This window comes from Symphalangus syndactylus, chromosome 5 (assembly GCF_028878055.3).
Source record: "Symphalangus syndactylus isolate Jambi chromosome 5, NHGRI_mSymSyn1-v2.1_pri, whole genome shotgun sequence".
In the NCBI taxonomy this organism is placed as follows: Eukaryota; Metazoa; Chordata; class Mammalia; order Primates; family Hylobatidae; genus Symphalangus; species Symphalangus syndactylus.
In genome coordinates, this window is record NC_072427.2 from 93769693 (window position 1) to 93790220 (window position 20528).

The 20528-nt window shown below is 48.7% G+C and overlaps 1 protein-coding gene and 1 long non-coding RNA gene across 2 annotated transcripts in view; one reads left to right on the plus strand and one right to left on the minus strand.

The window, feature by feature from the left end:
- Positions 1 to 20528, minus strand: part of LOC129482977 (uncharacterized) — a 52702-nt gene that overhangs the window by 4761 nt on the left and 27413 nt on the right. Inside the window, exon 3 of the long non-coding RNA XR_010120790.1 lies at positions 263 to 413. This is a non-coding gene — a long non-coding RNA (uncharacterized lncRNA). The remainder of the gene's footprint in view (positions 1 to 262; positions 414 to 20528) is intronic.
- On the plus strand, positions 11504 to 17340 carry CLDN14 (claudin 14). Its single transcript, XM_055279651.2, has 2 exons — positions 11504 to 11604; positions 16186 to 17340. Exon 2 carries the CDS (start codon positions 16267 to 16269, stop codon positions 16984 to 16986), a length of 720 nt encoding a protein of 239 aa, XP_055135626.1. The 5' UTR covers positions 11504 to 11604; positions 16186 to 16266; the 3' UTR covers positions 16987 to 17340.

The following is a 20528-nucleotide window of genomic DNA, read 5'->3' on the forward strand; positions in this document are numbered from 1 at the left end:
GATTCTTGGCGTTTTCAAACTCAAACGTTCCTCCTTCCAGCTGATCTGTGGATTCTTCACTCACACCATTTGCAGGGCAAGTGGCTGGCAGGGCCAAGGACTTTTCGCTGGGTGACCAACAGCAACATCCTGTGGGGAATTTTCTACTCCGGGCCATTTGCTGAGAGGGCTACTGGGCCTAAGCTGCTACCGCCTCCTTTATCTCTGCCTGTTGGGTGACTGTAAAAAGAAAGACAGGAGAAGCTGCGGCTCATTCGCTTACCTTGTCCACTTCATTCCCAAGAGAAGTGTCGGGGGGACCTGCCAGGGTTAGGGGAAGCTCTGAGCTGAGCCCCTTGTGCAAAGAGGCGAGCCACTCGGAGGCAGCTGTTCCCTTCTAGGTGTGGAAGTGCGCATGCTCGTCTACAGCTTTCCTGGAAGAAGAAAGAAACAAAAACTGAGATTTAGAACAGCAGGTCTGTTTCCACCGGTGGCCACTCTTGGGCACTGGAGATCAGCAAGAGCTTTGTTTTTAAAAGGCTCTTACATGGCAGATATTCGCAGAGGCATCAGGGCTACACTTAAATGAAGGTAAAGTAAACGCATGAAACCATATTTTCGATTCTACAGAACACTGCAAGAGTGTCTCTGTTCCTTTCAACATCCTAACTCGATGCACTCATTGTTTTAAGGGGGGAAAATCCCAGTGTCCAGTTCCTGGCATGTCCATAACAGGCAGGGCCAGCTTCATGGGCACGTGACCTGTGCAGTTACAGGGAGCCCCGTGCTCAGAAGGGCTTGCACTTGGCCTGATGTTCTGCAGACGCCATCTTGACATTCTTAATAATTTCTGAACAAGGGGTTCTGTATTTTCATTTTGCACTGGGTTCTGCAAATTATCTAGCAAGTCCTGAGAGCAGGCAAAGGTAACCTACAGTGCCTGGTACTCTTCAAAGCAAATGCACAACCTAGCTACTGTGTGTATGTCTAAAGGCTAAGCCACACCTGCCATGCACTACTTTATCTGCAAGGCCTTTGCTTACGCAAGGATTTCTGCAATCTGAAATCTCATACCTGACTCAATTAATTCTAAATGTCTTTATATCAAAGTATCACAGGCTTTTCTGGAAGACTGACCCAATCATATTCTCACCACTGGGAGTGTATGCTTTGGGGACTGGGCCAGGAGGAGATTTGTTCTCAAAGGTCATCCATGGGCCGGGGGCGGTGGCTCACGCTTATAATCCCAGCACTTTGGGAGTCTGAGGCGGGGCGGGGGGGGGGTGGATCACGAGGTCAGGAGTTCGAGACCAGCCTGACCAACATGACGAAACCTGGTCTCTACTAAAAATACAAAAATTAGCCAGGCATGGTAGCAGGCACCTGTAATCCCAGCTACTCAGGAGGCTGAGGCAGGAGAATCACTTGAACCTGGGAGGCGGAGGTTGCAGTGAGCTGAGATCGTGCCACTGCACTCCGGCCTGGGTGACAAAGTGAGACTCTGACTCAAAAAAAAAAAAAAAAAAAAAAAAAAGTCATCCATTAAAATAGAAATGCCTGTGGGGTAACTTCTTGGCCAAGATTAACAATGAGGGAGGCTCAGTGCCCACAACGGGCTGGGGTCCCAGGAAGAGGACCCAGGTTGTAAGAACAGGCTTCCATGGGGCTCTGGGAAGGTAAGAGCCAGAAGGCAGCAAGATAAATAAAGAACCGCCCCCCCCCCCCGCCCCAACCACTTTTTCTAGATGGCAGAAGGCAATGGTGCAGGGCCACATGAGGGAGGGTAAGATTGTAGCTGGAGAAGAGGATCTCAAGCAAAGGGAGTGGGAGAGCCTAGCCTTATGGGTAGGTGAGACAATATTCCAGGGACAGGCCAGGGACAACTGTCTCCGTCTCAGGAGATCCCAAAGAGAGCCTGCACTCGGCTGGCAGGCCCAGCAGAACAGACATCTGAACTATGACTCTCTGTTAAACCATTTTGGACTCTTTAAAGCTCCTAATAGGATCTTTAAAAGTTACATCAGGCCAGGTATGGTGGTGGCTCATGCCTGTAATCTCAGCACTTTGGGAGGCTGAGGCGGGCAGATCATTTGAAGTCAGGAGTTTGAGACCAGCCTAGACGGGGTGAAACTCTGTCTCTACTAAAAATACAAAGATTAGCTGGGTGTGGTGGCGTGCGCCTGTAATCCCACTGCGCTCCAGCCTGGGTGACAGAGCAAGACTCTGTCTCAAAAAAATAAAATAAAATAAAATAATAAAAGTTACATCAATGAAGCCAGCGGGGCTGGGTGCAGTGGCTCACACCTGTAGTTCCAGCTACTCAGAAGGCTGAGGCAGGAGGATCACTTGAGCTCACAAAGTCGAGGCTGCAGGGAGCCATGATTGCACCACTGCACTCCAGCCTGGCCAACAGAGTGAAAAATAATTTTTAATGAAATAAATAAGCCAGTGGTTCTCAAACCTGGCTGCACATCAGAATCACCTGGTGGGGGAGAGGAGCTCAAAAATTCCCATGCATGGACCCCACCCCAGTCAGTGAATCAGAATCTCTGGAGGTAGCCAGGGCATCCGGATCTTTTTAAAGCTCTCCAAGGGCTGCGGCTACAGCAGGAGGGTGGAGAGCCATTGATCCAGGTGACTTCTCCAGGATGAACAGACCTTCTGTGTGTCCTCATGTCCCTCCATCCCAGCTTTGACTCCACAGCCCGCCATGATGTTCACACGTTTGTGTGCATGCATATTTCCCTTGGCTGCCTGCCTTCATCATTTTCCCCTAGGAAAATCCCCACCAAGTCCAGTCCAGCCCTTTGTCCACTTGGGACCCTCGCGGTGCAGCTGCTGGTGCTGGGAAAGGCTGTCCGGCGCGATAGTCTATGGTACCCTCAGGACCACTTGCCCCACCTGCACCCGGCACTGACCAGCACTTGACCCCTTGACTTGGTCCAGGCCTGCTGTCATTCTCCTGGATGACCGTGGTCTCCTCCTCTGTGCTCAAGCCTCCCACACCTCCTCCCCCATCTCCTGTCTCAAGACGTCATGTTGCTTCTTATTTCCCTGAGAAACTTGGAGCAAACTCAGAACGTGTGTTATTGCCCACTGACATCTCCCCCAGCCTCCTGCTCCCGCCTCCCCTCCCGTTCTGGAGTGAGCTCTTTGCATGCTGGGCAGAGCTTGTCTTTCCATGTGTGCACAGGATCCCTGCTGTCCCTACAGATGTTTCCCTCCTCGCTGGACCGTTTCCTCAGGCCTGCAAACATGCTTCCGTGTCTCTCATCTTCAAAACAACAGCAAAACAAGAGTCCTCTCTTGCCTACACATCCCACTGGCAGAGGTTTCTAACTCTTTTGGTTTTGTTTTTTGTTATCAGTGTTGTTGTTCTAGGTGATGGGATGGGGATTGCCTGGGATCCCTTTGGCAATCTGGCGAAGCTGATGTATTCTTCTCAGCACAATACTTTTAAATGTGTAATATAACACATAACATGCAGGATTATAAAGGAAGTGAATTATAGTAAAACATAGTTATCAAAATATTTTAGTGCAATTCTGTTCCTAGTAATGGATGACCTTCCTTATTAATGCATTACATTATGAGGTCTAGCAAGCATCTTATAAGTACCATTTGAAATTGTTACAGTGGTAAATGTTCTTTGCAAGTATCTGCAACGCCTGTAATGCGATGCGACATATCATGATCGCTATTGCTGATTAAGGCACAGGCACTGGTCATATTGCTGTAGGTGGCTGCCTCCATTCAGGATTGAAGGAAATGCTAATTGTCAGTGAGAGGTAGATGAAATAGAAGATGTCACTTTTTTTCCTAGCTGAGTTGACAGATATCCTGAGGTCTATGGGCCCTGGACCCCGTCCTAAAACTGTTGCCTCATTTCCTGATTCCCCTGGAGGGTCCAAGTTCTTGAAAGAATTCTCTGGGCTCATTCTCTCCTGCCCCTCTGTCCATATTCTCTCTTGAACCTGCTCCAATCAACTCCACCGAAACTGAGCTTATCAAGGTCTCCAATTTCCTTCATGTTGCTAATCCAGCGATCACTTCTCAGTGCTCAGATGACTTGATTTATCAGATTACTTGACTTGACACAGTAGATTGCTCTCTCCAACATGGAGCTCTGTCCTCCCTCACCAGTCTCCTCTGGGTTGACCGTTCACTATCGGCCATTCCTGTAGCCCATGGCTGGCTCCTCTTCCTACCTCTATCCTCATCCCTCCCCTGATGTTGGAGGGTTCCTAGAATCAGCCCTGGAGCCCCTGCTCTTCTCTAACGCTCCCTCCTAAGAGACTCCATCTCATATTTTAATCCCATCTCCATGCAGTGGAGACACAAACAGACTTCTCCAGTTCAGTCCCTCCCTGAACCCTGCACTTACATATGCAACCATGGTTATCCCCAGCTGAGTAGGCACAGGCATCTCAAACTGAACAAGTCCAAAAGAAAATTCCTCTCTTCTGCCCTTCATCCTGTGTATCAGTCAGAGTTCTCCAGAGAAACAGAGCCAATTGGACATGCATTTACATAGAAAGAGGTCTATTTATTCTAAGGAATTAGCTCGCATGATTCTCAAGGCTGGCAAGTCCAAAATCTGCAGGGTGGGCCAGGCACAGTGGCTCACACCTGTAATTCCAACAGCCTTGGGAGGCCAAGGCTGGAGGATTGCTTAAGCCCAGGAGTTCAAGACCAGGCTGGACAACATAGTGGGACCTCCATCTCTACAAAACATTTTTAGAAATTAGCCAAGCATGATGGCACATGCCTGTAGTCCCAGCTACTCAGGAACCTGAGGTGGGAGGATCACTTGAGCCTGAGAGGTCAAGACCAGCCTGGGCAATATAGCAAGACCTCATCTATAAAATAAAATTCTGCAGGGTGAGCTAGCAGTTTGGAGACCCAGGATCACTGACACTGCAGTTTCAGTTGGAAGGCAGCCTGCTATAGAGCTGAGAAGGGCTGATGTTGGAAATAAAGGTCAAATACAGTCTGCTGGACAGAGTTTCTTGCTCAAGGGAGGCTGCATGTTATGGTCTAAACATTTGCATTCTCCCAAAATTCCTATGTTGGACCCCTAAGCCCCGATGTGATAGTATTTGGAGACGGGACCTTTAGGAGATAATTAGGGTTCGATGAGGTCATGAGGGTGGGTGCCCTCACAATGAGATTCGTGCTCTAAAAAGAAGGGAAAGAGAGAAAGATTTCTCTCTGCCTGAGTGCAAAGAAGAGGTCAGGTGAATTTCCACCAGGAACCAAAGCAGCTAGAACCTTGGTCTTGGACTTTCCAGCCCCCAGAATTGTGAGAAAATTAATTTCTGTGGCTTAATCCAGCAAGTCTGTGGTATTTTGTTGTGGCAGCCTGAGCTGATGGAGACACCAGTTTTTTCTGGTTTTAGTTTGGCCTTCACCTGACTGGGTGTGGCCCACCCACATTACGGAGGGCAATCTGCTTTCAATGTTAACCTTGTCCAAGGACTAACTTCACAGAAACATGAAGAATAGTGTCCAATCATATATCTGGGCACCCCACACCCCAGCCAAGTTGACACATAAAATTGATCATCACACCCTCCAAACCCAGATCTCCAACCCTCTTCAAGCTCTCAATAAATGGCAACTCCATTCTTCCAGTTGCCCAAGACAATAACCTTAGGCACCTGTGTCTCACACCCCACAGCTAAACCATCAGCACATCCTGCTAGCCTCACCTGAATATAGAAACTGACCTCTTCCTAGCAGCCACCTTTATCACCACCATCTTGGCTCGGCCTCCTGGCATTTCTTACCTGAAAGATCACAAGAACCTCCTGTTTGGTCTCCCTAATTCAGCCCAGACGTAACCTTGGACAAGTTATGTAACCTTTCCACACCTCAGTTTCCCTATCTGTAAATAAGGATGGCAACATGCACATTGAGATTTGTTTAAGAGCTCATTAAATGCCCACAGAAGTACTTAGCACACGTTTGGCATATCATAAACACTCTGGAACTTTAACTATGACTGTTTTTACTCTTATCATTAACAACTAACAGCTTTGGAGCACCTGGGCTTCAAAGGCTAAATTTACAGAGAATGAGTTTTAAACCTCATGTTTAATAGTATTTTCCTTACCATTAGAAAATCTTAGCCTTATGTTTTCATTTGACACATTTTCACCACTGCAATTTATCCCCAGTTCAATTCTCAAGTAAATAATTTTCAGAGGCTTACAAAATTCACAGAATAGTTGTCTTATTCATGAAGGTTTTCAGCCAGTTGTGACAATGTCCTATTGCTTGTTTGGGGTTTGCTTTTTTTTTTCTATTTTGGTGTAAGTCCTGACTAAAGGGGGAGCCCAGTGGGCTCTGCTGGATTTCCAAGGTGAAGCTTCAGCAGGCTTCTGAGTTACCTTATTCAAATCTGGACTCTGCCCCAAATTCGGGGCTTTTATGGTCTATGAAACCAAGCATGTTGACTTAAGAAAACCAGACACCCAGCCTGAAAAGGTCAGTCACCAATTTGGGTACACCCCAGCCAATTGCACACAAGCTGGAGACATAAGCCCCCTCAAATTCTCTGTGAGCTAAGCGAATTCACACACTTTTTAAGCCTGGAGAAGCTGAGTCATTTGATCACTATATGGGTTACTTACTATAGATTGTGTTTGCACTTGAATTTTCAAATTTGCAGGGGACTTTCCAGATTCTTCTTTCTCCATGTCCTCTACCTTTTCCTTAGATTTTGTCCTCCATACTTTGGGACATGAAGCTAACCATGGCTTTGTTGTTTATTTTTTTGTTTTTGTAGAGACAGGGTCTCACTATGTTGCTCACGAATGGCCTCGAACTCCCGGAATCATGCAATCCTCCCACCTTGGCCTTCCAAATGTTGAGATTACAGGTGTGAGCCACTGTACTTGGCCTGTTTTTATCAATGACAAATGTGAAGCCACCAGATCACACTCAATGCCTGTCCTGGAAGGGGACCCAGTTCTTATAATCGCAGATGAGTTTTTTTTGTTTGTTTGCTTTTTGAAATACGATGTTGCTCTCTTACTCAGGCTGGAGTGCAGTGGTACAATCTCTGCTTATTGCAATCTGTGCCTCCCAGGCTCAAGCCATCCTCCCACCTCAGCCTCTGAAGTAGCTGGGATTATAGGCTTGAGCCACCATGCCCAGCTAATTTTTTTTTTATTTTTAGTGGAGACAGGGTTTCACCATGTTGACCAGGCTAGTCTTGAACTCCTGAGCTTAAGTGATCCTCCCACCTCAGCCTCCCAAAGTGCTGGGATTATAGGCGTGTGCTATGGGGCCTGGCCGAGCGTTTTCTCTGTAATTCCCCGTGCTGCCATTCAGCTACTCTGCTGTGTTTGTTTCCTGGGGCTGCCATAACAAAGCACCACAACCTGGGAGGCCTGAAACAACAGAAATATATTCTCTCATGATTCTGAAGGCTGGAAGCTTGAAACTAAGGTGTGGGCAGGCTGGTTTCTTCCAGGGCTGTGAGGGAGCATCTGTCCTGGGCCTCCTGCTGGGCCTCTGCGGGTTGCTGGCGATCCTCCGCGGGGTTGCCGGCGACCCTCCGCGTTCCTTGGCTTGGTAACTTCTCGCTCCACTCTCTGCCTCCGTCTGCACATGTTCTTTCTATTTCCATCTTCACATGCCCATCCTCTTATAAGGACACCAGCCCTATTGGTTTAGGGGCCACTCTATTTTAGTATGATCTCATCTTAACTAATTGCATCTGCAATGACCCTACTTCCAAATAAGGTCACATTCTGAGGCACTGGGAGCAGGAAGGACTTCAACATATCTCTTTTGGAGGATCAGGTCAATCCATCGCATCCCCTAGATAAAGTGTTCCCACAGAACATTTAACCATAAGTCATCCAATAATAAAGGAAATGTTTGTATGTCCACCTGGGTTTTTTTGCGTTTTGTTTTTTGTTTTTGTTTTACTTTTCTAGTATTTTTTTTTAATCTCAGATGGCAAGTTTTTAATTACCTGCACCTTGAAAAGTGAAAAAGAACAACAACATAGCAAACCTGCCTGACTGTCTTGTCAGGAAAAATCGCTCTGAAAAGGCACCCATGTATTTAAGTAAATGAAACTCAATCATTTCATTTTTAAATGTTGATCTACTGCATTTTAAATGAATTCTAATGAAATTTGGTGAGTTGAAATGAGAGAGATAATGCCTCAGGAAAGGGTTTTAATTTTTGTGGTCATGGTAACTTAAGTTTGTAGTTTTCGGTACATCAATAGGTCATTCAATCTTACTGAGTTGAAAATAGCCTCTGCTAGCATTTAACTGCATACCATGGTTTTCATTTGTATTAACATAAACTTTTCTTCGAATCAGTTCTTGTTATAAGAAAAAATAGATTTTTATTTCTTCATCCAAAAGAGAGGGGAGGAATTCATGGAAAGTGTCATTTCCGTGTGATTTTGAGTAAGATATTTCACACTGGTTTTCCGAAATAATAATAGCAAGCAGTAACTATCATGAGAGTAATAAGTCGCAGTCATGTAAGTATCCCGTCTCTGCCTCTCATGGAAAGACTGCATCAAAGACTCCATGCGGATGGTATAGAAAGTCCTCACACATTTAAAATCTAGATGCCTGCCAATCTGAAAAATAACCCAAGGAAAGTTACAGAAAGTTTGGAATAGTAATGAAGGAAATTTTATTTTTAGAGCCAACACCCCACAGTATAGCCCATCTGAAATGAATATGAAGTGGTTTTTCCAAGGTATTGCTTGATCGCTTTCTCATCATTCTTACATATTTCTGTAAGAAGATGTGCTAAAAATAGCCCCTCTAAAGTATCCGTAAGCTTCTTGAAAAGATATGCATTTGTTTTGCAGATGATTAAGAAACACAGTGTCCAAGATGCCCTTAGGAAATACTAGTTGAGGCTGGGCATGGTGGCTCACACCTGTAATCCTAGCACTTTGGGAGGCAGAGGTGGGTGGATCACTTGAGGCCAGGAGTTCAAGACCAGCCTGGCCAACATGGTGCAACCACATCTCTACTAAAAATACAAAAATTAGCCGGACATGGTGGTGGGGGCCTGTAATCCCAACTACTCAGGAGGCTGAGGCAGAAGAATCACTTGAACCTGGGAGGCAGAGGTTGCAGTGAGCCGAGATCGCGCCACTGCACTCCAGCTTGGGCAACAGAGTGAGACTCTGTCTCAAATAAAAAAAAAAAAAAAGAAAAGAAAACAAAGAAAAAGAAAAAAGCAATACTAGTTGAAGTTATTTCATGCAGATACATCATAGCATAAGAGTTACTTTCTTTTCTCTGTGTTGGGTAGTTTTGCTAATATGTTTCATCTAAATGAATCCAAATCTCCCTTGAGTTTATTTTTAGTTCCTAAATTCAAGCATTTATGATTTTGTTTGTTTATTTTGTTTTGTTTGAGACAGAGTCTCACTCTGTCACCCAGGCTAGAGTGCAATGGTGGAATCTCAGCTTACTGCAACTTTCAAGCGATTCTCCTGCCTCAGCCTCCAAGTAGCTGGGATTACAGGCATGCATCACCACACCCGGCTAATTTTTGTATTTTTAGTAGAGACGGGGTTTCATCATGTTGGCCAGGCTGGTCTCAAACTCCCGACCTCAGGTGATCTGCCCACCTCAGCCTCCCAAAATGCTGGGATTACAGGTGTGAGCCACCATCCCCAGCCTAAAGCATTTATGAAATAGCTAGACAGTAATGAAGAGGCCATTTGGTTGGGGTGACAGTGAGGACATTCAGGTTTTTGAACCAGACATTTTCTTAAGTGGCTGAACATCAGCGTTGAAGCAACTCTTCATTATTTCAAGGGCCAATGACTATGTTTATTTGAAGGTGGCATTTCATTTTTCTCTAATAAGTTTACAGAAAGCAAATCAAGTTTTACGCTGTTTCTATAATGGACCCAACATCACGTCAGAGCATTTGAGGGCAAACATATATAATGGCTCATTCCCAAACATCTCGAGAGCCGTTCAGACCACATGGCAGGCAAAAGGCACTGGTGGCCACATCCTCCAACTCTTTACCTGCACAGTAGGGCTCCGAGCAGTTCTGGGTAAAGAAACTTCCACCACACCTGGCTTGTGCCCCAGCTCCCCGCTGATGACCTGCACCCCTCCCGTCTGGGGCTGACGTTTCCTTCACCAAGGTGGGTAGACAAAGGGCCATGGAGCAGTGCCTGTCCATAGGAAAGCTTTCATCACAGGGGCTGATTTTGCAAGGGATGAGGTGACAGCAGCAGGTGAGACTGCTGAGGGTTAAGGAGAGTAAGGGACTCAAACACCCCATCCATCCCATCCCTGCACCCCTCCAAGAAGCCTGGTCTCATATGCAGCATCCATTAAATTTATTTGACTAGAGACACCCCCCACCACCGCCTTTACCAAAGAAGAACTTGCAGTAAAATCACTTTGGCTCAGTCACTTGGACCAGTGGTGAGATAGGGTGGCCCCGTCCCACCCCCGCATCCCTCCAAGAAGCCTGGACTGACAGAGGCCCCAGCACACCCCCTGAAGAACTAGAGAAAGGACTTCAGAAGATACGACAAAGTGAAGGATGAAACAGACATGCCCAGGGAGGGACCCCAGGCAGTCAAGACACAGGCTGGTAAACAACGCGTCCACCCCTCAGTCCTGGCCAGGCGATCCCTGTGGCCACTGCTGTTGAAATGATGATTAATTTGGAGCCAAAGTTGACGCAGCTGGGGTCTAGGTGGGCCAGGAGGTGAGCAAAACGAGGGCACCCTACTGTGTGCTCCAGAACCCTGCTTTCTTAAAGAAAAACACAGCTCAGAGAAAACAGAGGGAGACAACATAAAAGTTTATAATGGACACACACAGAAAAACCCTCTCCCTTCAGAGCTGGTGATCCTGAAACCAGAGCCAGTTGGAATGGCCTATAGCAGCTCTGGCATTTCACAAGTGCCTTTCACAGATTTTCAAAATTCTTTACAGCTCTGTCGTTTTCTGATACTCTCTCTGCTGGGGATGAAGCCGACCAAAACTCTAAGGTTTAATGACTGCCCTATTGGATTTCGAACTTGCATGGGGCCTGTAGCCTCTTTGTTTTGGTCAATTTCTCTCATTTGGAATGGGGGTATTTACCTAATGCCTGTACCCCCATTCTATCTAGGAAGTAACTAATTTGCTTTTGATGTTGCAGATTCATAGGCAGAAGGGACTTGCCTTGTCTCAGATGAGACTTTGGACTTTGGACTTTCGAGTTAATGCTGGAATGAGTTAAGACCTTGGGGGACTGTTGGAAGGGCACGATTGTGTTTTGAAGTGTGAGGACATGAGATTTGAGAGGGTCCAGGGCAGAATGATATGGTTTGGCTGTGTCCCCACCCAAATCTCATCTTGAATTGTAGTTCCCATAATCCCCACGTGTCGTGGGGAGGGACCCGGTGGGAGATAATTGAATCATGTGGGTGGTTTCCACCATGCTATTCTCATGATAGTGAGTAAGTTCTCACGAGATCTGATGGTTTTATAAGGGGCTTCACCCTCGGCTCGGCCCTCATTCTTCTCCTTCCTGCTGCCATGTAAAGAGGATGTGTTTGCTTCACCTTCTGCCAGGATTTTAAGTTTCCTGAGGCCTCCCCAGTCCTGTGGAACTGTGAGTCAATTAAACCTCTTTCCTTTATAAATTGCCCATCTCGGGCAGTTCTTTATAGCAGCATGAGAACAAACTAATACAGCAACCCACTCTATCTCACCATTGCCAAGTCCAAGTTATTGTGCCAAAGTGATTTCACTGCAAATTGTTCTTTGGTAAAGGGGATGGCAGGGGGGTGTCTCTAGTCAAATAAGTTTAGCGGATGCTGCACATGAGACGTTTTCTGGGACAGTCACAGTGCACACTGACATGTTTCCAGCTATGAGAAGTCCTACGGTCACGCAGGTTTTCTTAAACATATTTGACATTTGTGTCCTCCACACAAGACATCCTGCAAATGCAGCATTCCAAGATGCTGTCGCCGGGAAACTCAGCCCTAAATCCTGCTCTCATGTGCGGCTAAGCCACATACTCCCCACCCAGGATTGTACTTTTGGGGTTTTGTGAACCCACATGCAGGACCCAGCACTGATTCCTCTAACACATCTTGTTAGATTCTGCCTTCCCACCACCACTCAGCCTGTCGAGGGCTTTCTAGAGCTTGATGCTTGGAACTCTATTTGTTTTGGACCCGTATCTCTCTAGCAAATCTTCCCACATGCACACAGGTGGCTACAGGAAAATGGTAGCCTACAGGTGAACACCAGTTCAGCCCTGCATGGGCTGCTCCCCCTGGGAGGCCAAGCTCGGGCAAGTTCCTTCCTATACAAACAGCCCTGCAGGGCAGGGCACTTCCGGAGCATCAGGCAGGAATTTTATGTGGCTTCCAGGGAGATGTGTTCCGTTAAAGTTGTTTTTCCCTTGAAAGGCCCCAAAGTGAAAAGTAGTTGCAGGGAAGTTGAATTATTACCTAATGCCAGTAGCAGGTGCTGGTAAGAAAGAAGGAGAGCAGGTTGGGGAGCTTGTGTCTGGGAGTTGGGGGCTCATTAACACTCACTTCTTAAATTAGCAAATCCTTATAGCACACGTTTAAAAATAGCAGCCTAATGGTTTCTAAAATTAGCCATCATTGCTCTCCATAAATATTTAGACCTCCAATAAACCTCTGGTCCACTTGCCTAGCCTAATGGGCTTGGCTTTTAAGCCACATTCTTTAGGGTCTGTATACTTAATTATTGACCTTGACAGTGAGAGCTGCAAGAAGCCCCGTTATGCTTGGACCAGGGACACCCTGTGTGGCTGTCAGCCTTGAGGCAGCCTCAAAGCAGGGCAGGAAGAGATCTCAGAGGCCATTCGGAGATCTGGGCACCTGGAGGAGCCTCTGGTCCTGATTTCCTTGGGACTGTCTTAGTTTCAGCCTTGAAGGTCCCTGTCCTGGGCAACCCCTCAGTCCCTAGCAAAGCAGGGCAGTTGGTTGCCCTGGCTGCCCAAACCACTGCAAAAGGGGCAAGGCCACTGTTCTGAGATCTCTGTGGGAAGGAGAATCTGTTGCTTACACCATCCCTCAGCCCTTACACTAACTTCAGTCCTATGTCATTGAAGCAGGTAGTGTTTAAAGGGGAGATGACACCAAGGAGAACATTAGCCAGGCCAGACATAGAACTTTCATCCTCTGCTCCTCTCATTTCCCCATGTGTAAAAAGGGGATGGTAACAGTCACTGCCACATTAGGTTGTTGGGAATGAACTAGGAAATGTGTCAGTGTTCAAACCGTGCTCAGGCCCAGTCAGCTGGTGCCATCGGTGTGCTCAGGGTGTAGTGTGGGTCCGCTGGCACCCCCTCTGGCTGTGCCTATCAGGGTGGCCACCTTGGCCTTGTTGCCAGCACCTCCCCCAGGGCAGTGACCATAGGACAGCTGGCCGCTGTCCTTCTCTGGCTAGCAGGGACTGTGATGGTGTCCCCAGCCCCTGGACAGAGTGAGTGCTTGCTGAGTGGAGGGAAGAAAGGCTTTGTGCAAAGCCAGCATCGTGCATAGTGCGTGTGGCAAATTCTGGGCTGTGAACAAATAGTCATCCAAAGCAGCAGCAGAGAAACAGCAGCAGAAAAATACTCGGTGTATCAGTCCGTTCTCGCAATGCAACCTGAGTCAAAGAACTACCCGAGACTGGGTAATTTATAAAGAAAAGAGGCTTCATTGGCTCTCACAAGCTATACGGGAAGCATGGCTGGGGAGGCCTTAGGAAACTTACAATCACGGCAGAAGGCAAAGGGGAAGCAGGCATGACACGGCTGGGGAAGGGGGAAGAGAGAGAGGGGGGAGCAGGCAGGTGCTGCACACTTTTAAACAACCGGATCTTGTGAGAACTCACTATCACAAGAAGCGCAAGGGGGAGGTCCGCCCTCCCACCAGGCCCTTCCTCCAACGCTGAGGACTGCCATTCAACTTGAGATTTGGGTGGGGACACAAATCCAAACCCTATCACCTGGACACCCCTTCAGTCCACTCCGTGTCCTGTGAGGCACCACGTTGTTTTGTTATTATTTATTTTTGCTTGTTCATTCACCAGGACAGAACCAATTACCTCCTACAATGCCAAAGCATTTAAACCCAGTATATGTTTTTAAATTAGCAAGATGATGGTTTAGACTCCCAGTGGAAGCATCAGTTATTAATTATTTACTCACCAAGTGATTTACATCTAGTAGGGGATTTATTTATTTTATTTTATTTTATTTTTCAAGACAGAGTCTCGCTCTGTTGCCCAGGCTGGAGTGCAGTGGCATGATCCAGGCTCACTGAAACCTCCGCCTCCCGGTTCAAGCGACTCTCCTGCCTCAGCCTCCTGAGTAGCTGGGATGACACGTGCATGCCACCACCAATGACCAGCTAATTTCTGTATTTTTAGTAGAGGCAGGTTTTCACCATGTTGTCCAGGCTGGTCTCAAACTCCTGACCTTAAGCAATCCACCCGCCTTAGCCTCCCAAAGTGCTGGGATTACAGGCGTGAGCCGCTGAGCCCCACTGGGGATTTCTTGACAATGTCCCAGGGTCTCATGGGCAACACCCTGCAGCCCCACTTTTCCTGCCTGCAGCCTGCACTGCTTAACTGAGACTTAGCTCTCTGCAGAAGAAGAAGCAGGTTTTGCCTACTGAGTTCTTTGCCGGTTTGGGACGCTGAAGTGACTTGTCATCAGCAGAGATGCTTCCCTTTTCTCCCTTCAGAACCAAAAAAAGAAGCTGAGCCCCAGGTCGCCCACTGGATGGGCGCAGCCAGGGCCGGGACTTCGTAATGCTCTGTCTCGCTGCTAATGCACGGTCTCGCTGATTACCTTGCCTGCCCCAGGCAGGAGAGAAAAGCTAGTGGTGTCCACTCAAGACTTCCACTCCCTTCCCTTTCTGCCTTCATCCCTTCCTTTTTTTCCTTCCTTTCTCTGTGCTCCCCCTTCCTTGCTTTCTCCTTCCTCCCTCCCTCCTCCTCTTCTTCCCTCTCTCCTTCCTTCCTTCTATATTTCCTAGTGTTTTGTTTGTTTGTTTGTTTTGTTTTTTTGAGATGGACTCTTACTCTGTCGCCCAGGATGAAGTGCAGTGGCGCGATCTCGGCTCACTGCAACCTCAGCCTTCCTGGTTCAAGCGATTCTCCTGCCTCAGCCTCCCGAGTAGCTGGGATTACAGGCACCTGCCACCACGCCCGGCTAATTTTTGTATTTTTAGTAGAGACGGGGTTTCACCATGTTGGCCAGGCTGGTCTTGAACTCCTGACCTCAGGTGATCTGCCTGCCTCAGCCTCCCAAAGTGCTGGGATTACAGGTGTGAGCCACTGCGCCCGGCCCCTAGTGTCTTCTGTATGCCTGGCCCTATTTAGGTGCTGGGTCCTTGTCCCGAAAAAGTGTCCTGGATTTTGGTATGCTAAGAATTCTTTAAAAGCCTTTGAAAGGGCTCGGCATTCCCATATCCCTGAAAGCCAGGTAGCAGCCTCTGTTTTGTAATAAAGTCACCCTCAGACAGCCCTCACCAGTCACAAGCGGGCATAGCGAATGGGGAGCATGGTGGGAGCGGAGGTCCGTGCTGGAGAGGAGGGATGCTGGCCCGTGCTCCTGCCACAGCTCCTGAGGAGCTGTGACCTTGGAAATTCCTGCCCCGGCATCAGCTGACAATCTCTAGGTCACATCCAGCTCTGGAATTCTGAAGGCAGCATCTGACCTGCCGAGGGCACTAAACCTCTCCCTGCCTGAGCACGTGGGTGGGGAAGTTGCCCACTTCAGAAAACCCTTCATCCTGACAACCGCCCAGGGCTATATTCTAAGTCACAGCTGGCACACACCTTAGCACTGTCAGTCCAAGACATGAATAACACATGTTGATTTAACAACTGTTATTCCTGGTTACTGATGAACCAGGAGGGACAGGAGATGCCAATCCAGCAGCAGTGCTTAAGGGTGGACATAAGCAGAACTTCTGGCAGGTGGCTGGAGCCCTTGCCTGAGGGCAGCGTCTGACTGTCATCCCTTCAGATCCCGCCTTCCCAGGAAAGCAGTTATTCTCCCACCCAGTGAAGTCTCAGAAACTATTTTTGAGAACATGCCAATTGCCACACCAACCGCCTATGAAAAACTTGGTTTCGGTGACAGAAATAAGTGCATGAGATAATCTTTAACCCGTTTCCTTTCTCTCCTTGCTCCCGCCTCCCTCGGCTTCATTAGGGCTCCGGCTGGCACCTGAGGAGCGGCGTGACCCCGAGGGCCCAGGGAGCTGCCCGGCTGGCCTAGGCAGGCAGCCGCACCATGGCCAGCACGGCCGTGCAGCTCCTGGGCTTCCTGCTCAGCTTCCTGGGCATGGTGGGCACGTTGATCACCACCATCCTGCCACACTGGCGGAGGACGGCGCACGTGGGCACCAACATCCTCACGGCCGTGTCCTACCTGAAAGGGCTCTGGATGGAGTGTGTGTGGCACAGCACAGGCATCTACCAGTGCCAGGTCTACCGGTCCCTGCTGGCGCTGCCCCAAGACCTCCAGGCTGCCCGTGCCCTCATGGTCATCTCCTGCCTGCTCTCGGGCATAGCCTGCGCCTGCGCGGTCATCGGGATGAAGTGCACGCGCTGTGCCAAGGGCACACCCGCCAAGACCACCTTTGCCATCCTCGGCGGCACGCTCTTCATCCTGGCCGGCCTCCTGTGCATGGTGGCCGTCTCCTGGACCACCAACGACGTGGTGCAGAACTTCTACAACCCGCTGCTGCCCAGCGGCATGAAGTTCGAGATTGGCCAGGCCCTGTACCTGGGCTTCATCTCCTCGTCCCTCTCGCTCATTGGTGGCACCCTGCTTTGCCTGTCCTGCCAGGACGAGGCACCCTACAGGCCCTACCAGGCCCCGCCCAGGGCCACCACGACCACTGCAAACACCGCACCTGCCTACCAGCCACCGGCTGCCTACAAAGACAATCGGGCCCCCTCAGTGACCTCGGCCACGCACAGCGGGTACAGGCTGAACGACTACGTGTGAGTCCCCACGGCCTGCCTCTCCCCTGGGCCGCTGTGGGCTGGGTCCCCGGCAGGACTGTCAATGGAGGCAGGGGTTCCAGCACAAAGTTTACTTCTGGGCAATTTTTGTATCCAAGGAAATAATGTGAATGCGAGGAAATGTCTTTAGGGCACAGGGACAGAGGGGGAAATAAGAGGAGGAGAAAGCTCTCTATACCAAAGACTGAAAAAAAAATCCTGTCTGTTTTTGTATTTATTATATGTATTTATGTGGGTGATTTGATAACAAGTTTAATATAAAGGGATTTGGGAGTTTGGTCAGTGGGGTTGGTTTGTGATCCAGGAATAAACCTTGTGGATGTGGCTGTTTATGAAACGGACAGTATCTGTTTCTGCTGCCAGACTGTTATTCTGTCTCCTAAGGCGCTGGTAACCACAGTCAGAGCCCACTGGGGCTCAGGGCTGCAGGACCGTGCGCCGCGCTGACCACAGCACGGTGGAGTTCTGACTCTGATGCGGGGAGGGGATGTCGGGGGAGGATGGGGCCGATCTCCATCTGTCAGATGCGTGAAAACACTAGGACTGCATCCCGGCTTGAGCTCAGAGGCAGGGCAGAAGGGAAGGGGCTTCCGTGGAAAAAGATAGTTGCCAGAAGTCACACAATAAAGACGATGTTGTTTTCTTCCTGTGAGCAGTAGGTCCCCAGTGGTAAGAAAACAAGGGTCAGAAGGAAACGGCGCCGGGCACGGGGACTCATGCCTGTAATCCCAGCACTTTGGGAGGCTGAGGTCAGAGTTTGAGAGCAGCCTGACCAACATGGTGAAACCTCATCTCTTATAAAAATACAAAAATTAGCTGGGTGTGGTGGCGCGCACCTGTAATCCCAGCTACTCAGGAGGCTGAGGCAGGAGAATCACTTGAACTCAGAAGGCAGAGGTTGCAGTGGCTGAGATTGAACCAGCGCACTCCAGCCTGGGCAACAGAGTGAGACTCTGTCTCAAAAAAAAAAAAAAAAGGAAAAATGGAGTGAAACATGGCCGGTGTCTTAGCTTTCTAGGCTTTGGCAAAAAGCCCAGTTAGGAGCGCCACTTGCCCCCAAGGGCCCCATTGGGACTTAACTGGCTTCTTTTCTGGGGTGGCCAGTCCCGGCTGCCATGAGAACAGGTCCTAGCATCTGTGGCTGTTCCTGCAGCTGCAAAAAATGTCTGGGAAGCTGGGGGAGGCCTGATGGCTCTGAGAACACTGCTGATCCCTGCTGGCTGTGATCTAAGTCACATGGTGACACACACACTCCAGCAGCCCAGGGAGCCTGGGCCTGCTCTCACATCCACATGGGCTCATGTCCTTGGCCCACCTCGGACAGCACCTGCTCATGCCTCTGTCCCGAACCTGAGGCTCTGAATGTGGAAGGAAACAGCTCACTCCATGGAAGGCCTTGGCTTGGGACCTACACACAGAGGGGCTGTCACGTGAAGTCCCTCTATTCTCAGCGGTCTGGGAGTCAAGGTTCCAGCAGTCACTGCATGCAGGGAAGAGCCGCAGTGGGTCAGTGGCAGGCATGCAGCCAGCTGGCCAGGCTCGCTTGTGTGGCCTGCTGAGACTCTGGCTTCAGTGCCAGGGAGGCTCCAGTACAGTGGTCAAGAGGTTTGAGAACTGCTGTCAAAAGGGCAGGCCAGGCAGCCCACAGCCCAGAGCCCCGGAATCAGCAAGGCCTGAGGCCTGCTAATGCTCTCCTGACTTGGTGCCTCCTCCTGGCCTGACTGGGTCAGGCACCTGCTTCTCCACTGGCCAAGGCTCACACCAGTAACATGTGCCCACCGGGCAGCCCTCTTCTGATTGCTTTAGGCTCTGCCATTTATACCTAATAAACTATGTTGTGATAAAAGCTCTCAGGGGCCTCCTAGCAATATTGAAGAGTGGAGGATTTAAGGAACGGCTGTACACATACTTAGATATTTCTTTTTTGTTTGTTTGTTTGAGATGGAGTCTTGCTCTGTGTGCCCAAGCTGGAGTGCAGTGGTGCAGTCTCCACTCACTGCAACCTCTACCTCCCAGGTTCAAGCGATTCTCCTGCCTCAGCCTCCCAAGTAGCTGGGACTACTGGTGCATGCCACCACACCCGGCTAATTTTTGCATTTTTAGTAGAGATGGGATTTCGCCATGTTGGCCAGGCTGGTCTTGAACTCCTGACCTCAAATGATCCTCCTGCCTCAGCCTCCCAAAGTGCTGGGATTACCAGCATGAGCCACTGCTTCTGGCTTCTTGTTTGTTTTGTATGAACCTCTAGACCCCAGGCAACAGATGACTCTTCTGGAAGGAGCGGGTGCCACACATCTTGGCCTTTATCTGACCACAAAGAAGCTGAGGAGGCTGGGGTCTGCCATGCTATTTAGGCCAGGCATTGAGATCTGAGAGGTCCTCATTTATTTAGGATGAAACAAGCAGTTGTCATCTATTCTTTAAGTTATAAAAAAGGAATAAATCTGAATCCATAAAGAGGAGAAAAACAATTTTCTACCAACAGAATGATACTGTCAGTCTTTGCTTGATGGACACCATCCAGAAAGCGTTTTATGAAGTTATTCTAGTTAATAGACCTGTTACAAATGAAAGGAAAAATAACTTTTCTTTTTGTTTTGAGATGGAGTCTCACTCTGTCACCCAGGCTGGAATGCACTGGCGCAATCTCGGCTCACTGCAACATCCACCTCCCAGGTTCAAGGGATCCTCCCAGTTCAGCGTCCTGAGTAGCTGAGATTACAGGCGCCTGCCACCATGCCTGGCTAATTTTTGTATTTTTAGTACAGACAGGATTTCACCATGTTGGCCAGGCTGGTCTTGAACACCTGGCCTCAAGTGATCCACCTACCTTGGCCTCCCAAAGTGCTGGGATTACAAGAGCGAGCCACCGCACCCTGCCATGAAAAAATAACTTTTTCAAACTCTTTCTCTGAATTCTGTCACTACTAAAATAACATATGGCTGTCTTTCCTCCTCAGGTGAAAGTAATAGTGATTGCAATTTATTGATCACTTACTATGTATCAGGCATACTTTTCATCTACTAATTTGATCCAATGTGAGATAAATAGTATTTTTTTTTCTGTTTTGTTTTGGTTTTTTGAGATAGAGTCTTGCTCTGTCACCCAAGCTGGAGTTCAGTGACTCAATCACAGCTCACTGCAGTCCAGCCTCCTGGGCTCAAGCAATCCTCCCATCTCAGCCTCCTGAGTAGCTGGAACTACAGGTGTCCACCACCACACAGCTGACTAACTTTTTTTTTTTTGTAGAGACAGGGTCTCACTGTTTTGCCCAGGCTGATCTCCAACTCCTGGGCTGGCTCAAGCAATCCTCCTGCCTCAGCCTCCCAAAGTGCTGGGATTATAATGGTGAGCCACCGCACTAGCTAAATATTATTCTTAACCCCATTTTACAAAGAAGAAAACTAAAGCACAAAGAGATTAAGTTACTTGCTCAGGGTCACAGAGCAAGTGAGTAAAAGACCCAGGATTTGAACCCAGACAGGTAGGCAAGCGGTGAATACATTAACTCAAGAAGACACATG

Excerpts from the sequence above, each read along its gene's own strand:
- CLDN14 (XM_055279651.2), top strand. The coding sequence starts at position 16,267 with ATGGCCAGCACGGCCGTGCAGCTCCTGGGCTTCCTGCTCAGCTTCCTG.